General features: G+C 48.3%; 1 protein-coding gene across 10 annotated transcripts in view; it reads left to right on the forward strand.

Moving 5' to 3' along the window:
• Positions 1–10,195, forward strand: part of FLVCR2 (FLVCR choline and putative heme transporter 2) — a 66,216-nt gene that overhangs the window by 51,801 nt on the left and 4,220 nt on the right. For 2 of the 10 annotated variants that reach the window (XM_073349226.2, XM_073349231.2), the window contains exons 8-10: positions 111–222; positions 692–747; positions 1,551–9,228. In XM_073349226.2, coding sequence (XP_073205327.1) covers positions 111–222; positions 692–747; positions 1,551–1,676 — 294 coding nt within the window. In that variant the 3' untranslated portion in view covers positions 1,677–9,228. Of the gene's footprint in view, positions 1–110; positions 223–691; positions 748–1,550; positions 9,308–10,195 lie in introns of those variants that run through there. The other 8 variants (XR_012159499.2, XR_012159500.2, XR_012159501.2 and 5 more) reach the window with 8 other exon arrangements.

Below are 10,195 nucleotides of genomic sequence, written 5' to 3' on the forward strand. Positions count from 1 at the left end.
CTTTCCCTGGTGAATCAGGGGCAAAGGGTGGGGGGAGGAGAGGCTGAGGGATGGTGGCCAGGCAAGGACAGTACAGTAGCTCCATTCCATTCCTTACTTTTGTGTTAAAGGTTTTCGGGATCATTTTCACCGTTGCCCAAGGGAAGATCATCGATCACTTTGGGACGCAGGCGGGAAACCTCTTTCTTTGCTCCTTCCTACTCCTGGGGACTTTCATAACTGGTAAACCAGCTCCCGCAGAGATTCCTCACCTGACTGTGACCCGTGGGACTCGACACATGGAGTGAAGGCAGCTCCCGCACTGCAGCGCCTGCAGGGCTGCTCCAGCTGAGCAAGCTCCAGAACAGCAGCACCCTGCTGATGCTTCCTTGTTGTGGCAGCTGGTCTGCGTCACTGGCTGAAGGTTCCAGTTGTGTGAGCTTCCCCAGTGCTGTCCCCATCCATGTCCCCATCCATGCTCCTGGCTCGGGACTCAGCCAGATGAGGCTCCCTCATGGCTGGGCCAGGGCCTCCATCTGCTGCCTGACTGCTGTAGAAGTCCTATCTTCCTCATTCAGAACAGTGGATCCCCTGCTGGCCCCCCAGTGTCTCCTTGAACCCTATGCTGCCCCTGTGTAACCCCGAGTTCTGTGAGACTTGCTTGTGTCCTCTGTTGTGTCCTTATGGGTCTCCTCTTCCCTCTACCTCTCAGTGTTCATTAAGGCCGATCTCCGGAGACAGCAGGCCAATCTGGATGGTGAACAGACAGTGAGTAAATCCCCTTTGACCTCTGGCTCTGTCCCTATTAGCTTAGGGTGACCCCTGCTCTGTCCCCTACCCACCTGTTGGAATCTCTGTTTCTGGGTCATTACCATAATAATCATGACTCTCTTCTGTTGTCCCCATGATTGGTTGTCGACCTCGCTAGGGGAAGTTCCTTGCTGGCATTTGCAGCCCTGTGGCTGTGATCTCAGCCCTGTCAGGTAGGGGGTTTGTGGATACTCTGAGCTGCTCTCATTGGGTGTCACTGAACATTGGCCCCCAAGGAGGCTGCAGAACTAGGCATGTGTCCTGTTTTTTACATTAATGGCTAGGGATAGATGAGGGAGGTCGGGGAAGAGAGATGCACAACCCCCGCTGCTTCTGCTGAGAGGGAGTTAACACTTAACATGGAACTCTCTATGGCAATGCTTAGACCATTGTGCAAATATCCACACAGCCCCCTGAAAAGGTGAGTAATTGCTTGTAGCTCCATTTTGCAGTTGAGGAAAGTGAGTCACAGAAAGATGGTGTCTTGTCCCAGGCTGCATCAGGGATCCGTGGCATAGCTAGAATCAGAACTATGGCCATCCTGGCTCCCAGCCCTTTGCTTAGCCTACTAGATGTGGCTGCAAAACTCTTGTCTATGCTCCTAAATGCTGGGCAGAGTGTTCCCATGCTCCGTGCAGTTAATGCAGCTCCATGTGTAAGAGAAGAGGCGTTTGGTGAATTAACCGCTGTTCGATAATCTCAGTGTTTCCCCCTTAGAGGGGTTGGTTGTTGTCCTTACTGGCTCTGGGCTCCTCTTCCAGAGACGAGACGTCCACCCAGCGCTCCTGAAGCAGTCAGTGTCCAAGGCTGGCAAAATGCATAAAATAAGCTCCCTGCTGGCTCGAATTTTACCTTTTTGGAAGACAGTGCCGCTTTCCACCAGATAATCTCTAACGGCGCCGATCTGGAGAGACCAGTGGCTCCAGGATACCTCGTGGCCACCCTGCTCCGACCGTCAGCCCAGGAAGGTGTATTTTAAATAAAATATCTTTTATAGAAATAGCTTGGCACAAGCATAAAACATACTGGACAAAATATATAAGGGGAGTTGACCCCCATGCAGCCCTCCAAATGTAATCCCGGAGCAGGGATAAAAAACAGCCACCAAATCCATCCCACGTGGGGCCCTCCAGTATATTCACCTGGGGGCCCCTTGTTTAACCTGTACCATAGCAGGTAACCTCCCCTGTTCGTTGAATCCAATAAGCTTCCTGGGGAGATGAGCCCCAATGTAATGTGGCAAACAGCATGGATTAGGGACTGTGAAGTGTTGAGCTCCCCAGCATAGTAATGCACACAGGAAAGCCTGGAAAATCACATGCACTGTTTAGCTTGGTTGTGGAATACAGCTGGTTGCTACAGATACAAAATTGTCTGAATCACTCCTGCGCCATGGCTTTCTGAAGCTCCCTTTGGCCACTGAAGGAGGAAATGCTGGATCAGCAGAGACCAGGCCTCTGGGGAGATGGATCTTCCAGCTCTAGTGCCAAAGATGTATTAATCTTGTGCCAAATTTCATCTGTAAGCCCACAATGCAACTGGGCTGCAGTGAAGGGTGCTAGTGCTGTTGCCTCTTGATCAAAAAGAAGCTGTGGCAAGAGCCTGAAATATCCAGTCCTTTAGGCAGCAGATGTGAAGACTACTGATAAGGCCCCTTTCCTTTATTAGCCACAAGGTCTCTTTCCAAATGAATTGCGGGCCTGTGCTCAGGCCAGATAAACTAATGGAACATTTTGTGAAAATCTAAAATAAAATTAGTACTTGTGGCACCTTAGAGACTCTCAAATCCGATGAAGTGAGCTGTAGCCCACGAAAACTTATGCTCAAATAAATGGGTTAGTCTCTAAGGTGCCACAAGTCCTCCTTTTCTTTTTGCGAATACAGACTCACACGGCTGCTACTCTGACACCTAAAATAAAATTGTGGGCCTTCATCTGGGAGGTGTTAAAACAAAGAGAAGGAGGCATAGTTGCTATTTTAATAGGACTCACCCTCCCCTCCTGTGGAACTGTCAGGCAGACCCAGGAACTAATCCCATTAAGAACTGGAGGGATATGCCGGTGGTGAAGGGTCTTCAAACACAGAGTAATTCAGGGTAAATATCAAAACCATCCAGGAGCTGCTCTCATTGGAGGTGTCCGAGAGACTCCCCGACAGCTCTGACCTCTGTCTGGCTTCTTTGCATGAACTTTATGACCCAGGTATTTCCTAAGCAAGCAAGTGAAGCAGGTCAGGAATAAGAGGCTGGGTCTATAACAAACAACAGTGTCATAACGAAGTAAAGTTTTATGTACAGATTTATTAACTCCCAGTCCATAAACTACCTCCTGTTGGTTGTATAGCCTGGGCTAGCTGGTCTCTCAGTAAAATAAATGGGCTAAATGAGAGTCCAGTCAAATATGCAAATACTTTAAGTCCCCACTTGAGCAGATTTTGATCTGTCTGACTCACACTCTATGGGTTAAAATGGAAGCATCCATCAGAAGAGGGGAGGCTGAAGTGTTGCTCACTTTTATTGCCTCCTGGGGAGCTATGAGCTAAATATTTTCCAACAGAAGATTCTGTAGTATTTGTCAAGTACCCCACTTACTCTCCATGCAGCTGGGTGTTTCATTGGTTTCCTCCTTCTCCAGGAATGGATTACTTTTCTCTCTCTCTTCCTTGCTCGTGTCCCCTTTTCTGGGATCATGACTTGTGGCTGTTGTTACAGAGACTCCAGGACAGCAGTCACATCACGGATTATGGAATGTAGCTTGTAGCCTTAACCCCATCACTTCCCATCCCCGCTCAGTAGCTCTCACACAAAGGTAGGAGAATCACACTAATCTGCTTATCTAATCGCTCACAGGAATGGCACTGGCACCAAACCAATGGCACTAGCTGATGCTGCTCCCCAAGGCAATGCAACAGCTGGAGTGATTGGGGTGTTCGGGGTACAGAAGCTGCTCTTGGCCTCTCCAGGAGACAGGGTGGGAAGGAGAAGAGAAGAGATGGGTCTTGAGCTTGTGGGGTCCTGAGAAGAATGAGGACTGAAGCTGAGGCTGCTTGGGTAACTGGAGCTTAGGGACAGGTGGGGAGAGTGTTCCAAGGCAAAACTCTTGTCTTGTCACAGCAGGTAGCGAATTCTACTGTGAGTAAATGTGCTGGGGAGAAGAATATTGTACAGCCTCTTGGCTGAGTAGTTATTTAAAGTCACCATCCAGCCTCCTCAGCAGGAGGTTCTGTCTGGGATTGTGTCGGAGAGCTGGTCCTGAAAACATAGAGATATGATGCCAATCAAATGAAGTATTAAAGACTTTGGCAATAATAGTTGGTGCCTTTTGTTAAAAGAGTAACTGTAAATCGTAAAGCTCTCTGCTTTTTGCTCTGTAATTCCAGCCCTTTGCTAGAAGTGGCTTCTCAGCTGCTGCCTAGGGATGTTTAATGCTTTGCTGTTCTCTTGCTGTTTGAACCCTCTGCTGTGCCTGGCTGCCCTCCCCAAAACATTATCTGTCCTGCTCATGATGTTTTAAGGTGTTTTGTGCATGTATTTGCTCAGTGGTGTGCAGCAAATAAGCCGAGCTGGCAAGGACCATGTTCAGGCCTGAGATAGTATAGAATCATAGACTATCAGGGTTGGAAGGGATCTCAGGAGGTCATCTAATCCAACCCCCTGCTCAAAGCAGGACCAATCCCCAACTAAATCATCCCAGCCAGGGCTTTGTCAAGCCTGACCTTAAAAATATCTAAGGAAGGAGATTCCACCACCTCCCTAGATAACGCATTCCAGTGTTTCACCACCCTCCTAGTGAAAAAGTTTTTCCTAATATCCAACCTAAACCTCCCCCACTGCAACTTGAGACCATTACTCCTTGTTCTGTCATCAGCTACCACTGAGAATATTGTATAGAATATACAATATAGTACTGAGAATATAGTATATTGGCAACATTGAGTTGTTGCATGGTGTGCAGCTGGGAGCATTAGGTTGGTGTGCTCCAGTGCAAGTATAGGCAGAGAACGCAGGTGGGTGCAGGTGAGTGTAAGCCGTGAGCTGCAGGTGACCAGATGTCCCAATTTTACAGGGAAAGTCCCAATATTTGGGGCTTTGTCTTATATAGGTGCCTATTACCCCCACCCTTTGTCCCGATTTTTCACCCTTGCTATCTGGTCACCCTATTTCAGCCTGAGTGCTTGTGAGACTCAAGTCCCCTGCATGCCTCGTCCCTTTCCTGCAAGAGCATAGGATAGAAAAGGAGTGGGGCAAAACATTGGTGCGTCTCAGGAGATCTGGGTTAAGTACGGTCCTCTTCGTGCTAATGAAGTGCTGAGCTGCGCACTCCCATCATAGGCCTCATTCCTGACACTAGGTAGAAGTAACCTTGCAGCTGTGCAGCAGTATCTCACCTTATCTATGCACTCCCTATCCGTGGCCCCACGAAGTCACGGGACCTCCTTGTCAACCTTCTTCTAGCCCTGGCCAAAATGGCCATCTACAAGACCAGGGAGAGGAGGTTGGCCGATGGGGTCTCCTGTGACGGTGGGGCCTATTTCTGATCCTCTGTCCGCTCATGCATTCAGGCGGAGTTCCTTTGGACGGTGTCCGCTGGCTCCCTTGACACCTTCAAGGAGCAGTGGGTGCTGTCCGAGGTTTTCTGCTCGGTGTCCCTGTCAGGTTCCCTTTGTTTAGCCCTCTGACCTCACTCCTGTCCCTGTTTTATCTTTAGTTGTCCCCCGTACTCACTTGGAATCCTGGACCTGTGGATACTCCCCATAGGCTGGGGGGAGGTTCTTTAGTAGTTGGCAGGCTCTGCCCGCCCACTTCCTGGATCCCAATAGGATCAATGCAGGATAGGGATTCCCCACATATTCCCTGTCCTATGCAGCACTGGGCACTCTGCACTTACACATTGCTCTGCACCTCTGCTGCACAGGGACAAGTCCAAGAAAATCTTGTTGCAAGGTGGGAAGCGCCAGTGTTCCTAAAGCTCTGATGCCCAGAGCAGTACAAAGCGTGGTTCTCCTGCCTGGTGGTGGGGTCTGTCTTCTGGGACAGTTCCAAAAAAGAGGCTGGAGGTGGGTGTACAAACCCCTCATGGGGCTATTTTCATTTGAAGCCTTGATCTCATGTATTTGGGAAATTTGCAGTAGGTAGGGTCTGTGACTGGGATTTTAAATTGAATTTGGGCGTAGAGGGCTTGCAGCCTTGTATCTGCAGCTTGGCAGCCTAGACTAGAAGAGGGTGAAGGAATGGCATGGGGGAGGGAGGTTGGGGGCATGATGCTTAAGAACCTGGTTACTTCAAATGGGCTACAGAATTGGAGCAAGCAACAATTACTAATGGTTAAATTGTGAACTTCTGTATTGGCCTCACATTACAACCATACTTACGAATGTGCATGTCAGGAAATGCATAAGTTAAACTGTGGCTCCACTCTGCCAGGTGGCCTGGTGGAGGGTTCATGGTTGTCATGTCTTTGTCAGGTCCGTACCGAATGTGCTCACTTTGCAACTAAAATGTTTTTTTCTAACTGCCGGTTCAGCAAACTGCATTTGGGCTCTTTCTTTCTCACATGACATCCCTAAAGAAAGGTGCTGCAGGCCCAATGCTGCGATCCCTGTGTAACCCCACTGTGACCTGTGGGTTTGCACAGGGGTAGCAGATTGGCCTCCTCTGTGAGAGAGTGGGAAGCTGGCAGAGTGATTTTGGTGAGGGTCCCTCACCTTTGGGGCTCACGCCTCCACGTTTAGAATAGACCTTATTTATTGACCCAGCAGAGCTCTTTTTGTTTTTCCTCTCTGGGAGGCACTGGGAGTACTCTGATGGGAAATGGAGTGGTTGTATGTTAATTGTGGGGCAAAGAGGGACCTATTTTTAAAATGTGCCAGTGAGTACCTAAAGCAAAGGCCAGATGGCTCCTTTTCATGGAAGGAAATTGATTGATTAATTTCAATGGAGTAAAGCGTTCAATTGGTGAAAGGACTAGAAGCCAGCTCCTCTGGGATAGCTGTTTTGGCTCTGCAGGGGTCATAGGAACATAAAGCTGAACATGCATGTGCCTGTGTGCGTGTGTGGTGTTTTTTGCAGTTGAAATAATCAGCTCTGACTCTGCTACCCACTCTGTGGGGTGAGAAGGGGCTATCTGTACTTAGTTGCTTTTCAGAGCCGAAACACACTCCTAACAGTGGACTATCCAAGAGCTGTACAGTGTGTCTTTACTTATTCCAGCGAGAACTGCCTTGTGACCACACACAAATCATCTTCTATTAATGCACCTCGCCACTTACATGGAATGGCTTTGCAGCTGGAAGCTCTTTTTCAGTGGGAGTTAAATTGACTTAATGGCAGTGTGAATGCTTCACCCTCCAGTATAACTATGCCAGTACTGTTAGTCCTTTCACTGCTATCCCATCCAGCATCAATTCACATCTGAAGTTAGCAGTGTGTTTAGTTTTCTGTGTTCCACTGCTCTTGAGACATTTGGACCAAATGTCCCCTTCTCTTTAAATGCTATGTGCAGATGTCCAGGGATCTCTATTTGTGACTTGCTTTCATTACAAGTACATGGAATCTGAAGCCATCACAATCATCTTGTGTTAGCGTCCCATAGCAGTGTCAACTAGCTCATATTACCATGCTGTATTATAGTGGGTGCAGGTAGCATCACAGTGTATAACTGAGGCTGGCTTACAGCATCCATTCTAACCTTTCTTTTATAGTTTGCTTGCACTTTGATGTGTTGCTTTCTGAAACAAATGCCTTTTATGGGTAAAATTTTCCATGTTGGGTCTCGGCTCAGCAATGAAATTTTCAACAAAGATTTTAAGCAACATCTGTTCAGAAGTATGTTAAGAATTTTTTTCATCAAACAAAAATGCCTGCCTAGAATTTTGAACGTGCATGATTCCAAAATAGTAGAAATGATTTTGTTCAAACTTGGCTTGTTTTGTAGATCTCCTTGAAACTTACAATTCATGCCAAATCTAAAGACTATGTGGAGTGCATTAAAATGTACTCTACAGTAGGTTTTGTAAAAAATTCCAACTTTTTCTATTGGATGACAAATAGCTGATATCAATAGACCATATTTTTAAATATGAGCACAAGGATGCTTCAGCTTTCAGCCACAATTCTTTCTCAACCGTAATGCTAGTTTTTTCCCCCCCATAGAACATGGTCCTGTTGTACTTGAAAATGCTACACATGTAATACAGGGTGAGTCAGCGTTGCTGTGAGGAAACAACTGTATTTCCTGAGTTAGGGTGTTTAAAGGTCCTGCTTTCCTGATGTAGCCATGTTGGCAGGCTTGGTTGAAGCATGGTTCTATCTTGCAGTGAGATGACACCTTCACTGTGTCCTCAATGGCACTGGAACCCTGTTAAGGTGCCATTTACACTGCATGATAGAACCTTGTTTTGGCTGCTTGTCGGTGACAACTTTGTGTTTTATTGTGCGTGCATGTGTCTGGGTGTGGCGGTATTTCTGACAGTGTGCTGAGGTCTAGCCAAAATCCTCTTAGCTCTGGTGAGGGCCCTGACTCAGGGTTGAGATACTTGCTTAGTGGAAAGCTTGGATTCCATCATCTCCCTGGCTCACCAGGGCCGCACAACTTCAGCTAACTATCTGGTTCTAGTGAAATATTGCAGCTAGCAAAACTCCTTGAATGTTACTGAATTTTACTGGGCAAGGACAGGGCATGGGAAGAATATTCCCAAGCACGTTCTCTCCCTCTTGCCACTCCCTGGAGATTACATGCCTCTTTGCTCTGCTGACCTTTCATGTTAGCAATGTGGCAAGTAGTCAGCATCCCCTGCCCCAAATCTCTGCGCAGGCAGTTTCCACACCTCATTCCCAGTGGCGGTATCTCCATCTATCCCCACTGCATGTGCCTGCTTGTGTGCGTTGCCTTTTCCCTTTCCCAAGATTGTGTAGCCATGTGTGTGTTTGCAGGTTTACTAACCCTTTGTTCCTATAGCTCAAGAAGAGGTGAAAGGTAAGTGGGGATGAAGCTGTGATGGGTTTGGTTTCAGACTCTACTGGCTCCCTGTTCATTTAAAGCCCCAGTTCAAAATCACCAATGGCCTCCCTGACCAAGCTCCCAGAGCTCGACTCTGCTGCCCTCCCAGCATATCTGACTTTGACCTCTTCTCTCCCTGCCAACACTCTTCCCACTGCTGGTGAGAGAGCCTTCCCCTCTGTAGTTTCTGCTGTCTGGAAAAGCATCCTTCCATCCCGCTGACTTGCTGACGCTCTCCTGATCTGTCTCCTCCCCTTGAGCTATTATTATTTAACTCTGTAAAAGCTTCTGGGCTGCAGTTTGTATGAAAGATACTACACAAAATAAAGCTATGTTTGTATCTCTTGCTTCTAAGCTGCCTGGTTTTCTCTTGAACTGTGGGGAGATGCGAACCTCTTTCCTGTGTGTTTCTGACCATGGCTCCTGGCTTGGACTTGTCTCACGCCACAGGAAGATAACTGCTTAGCGCTACCACACTCTGCCTGTACCTGCTGTGTCCTGAGGCCACCAAGGTCTCTTCGGTTTGTTTCTGCTTCAGGGAGCCCTGTAGAGCCTGCCTTAAATGGTGCAGAGGGGGGTGCCTAGAAGGAAATCCTGGGGTAACTCTCAGTGGAACATCCTGGGATCTCTTACTGGCAGGGCTGTGGTAAAGGGCTTATGGGGCAGCTGCCTTTCTGACTCCTGAATGGGGAGGAGCTGGGTTCCACTTTTGCCTCTAGGTCTAATATGCTGGCCTAGCAAACACACCTATTTGGGGAGGGCCCAGACCCATATGCCTCTCTAAAGGGCAGCAGCCTACAATACCTGCCTGTCTCTCTTCCTCTGAGCACTCCAGACAAACAATGAAAGAAGAGACCTCCTTTCAGACAGGCCCAGGAGGGTTCTCCAGGCTAAAGTCCTGTCCAGCGCTTGTGGGATGTTGAAGTGTCTGGTGTACTTGGATAAGACAACGCAGCAGTGGCTCCATGCAGCACTTTACCCTGCAAGCCAGGCCTAGGTTAGGAGTAGCTCCTCTGAAGCAGGGTAAGCTCTATGGCAGGAAGCTTTGTTCCAGGGACTGTGCATAGTGCTGAATGCCAGTCTGTTGAACAGTGCCCCTTCTCTTGGGTTCTGTTCTCTGTCCAGAGCACAGGCCCATTGAAGGCTCCACTCCCAGCCAGTAAAATTCAGTGAGTTGCCTTATGTGACAATGGCAGTTAAGTTATCTCGTTGTTACTGAAGGGCTGACACCAGAAGCACAGGCAGCAGCAAGGGCCACAGCAGTAAGGAGAGGTGCCTACCCTTCTGTTACAACAACCCTGAAAAGTCAGGGTGGCATAGGAAGACACTGCTGCTGGGGGGGGCAGGATTTTCCTTTAGGCCTGTGTGGGGTTGTCTTATAAGGGCTGAGTTCTGGCTCTCCCAGTCGT

The sequence above is a fragment of the Lepidochelys kempii genome, chromosome 6 (genome assembly GCF_965140285.1).
Source record: "Lepidochelys kempii isolate rLepKem1 chromosome 6, rLepKem1.hap1, whole genome shotgun sequence".
NCBI lineage: Eukaryota > Metazoa > Chordata > Testudines > Cheloniidae > Lepidochelys > Lepidochelys kempii.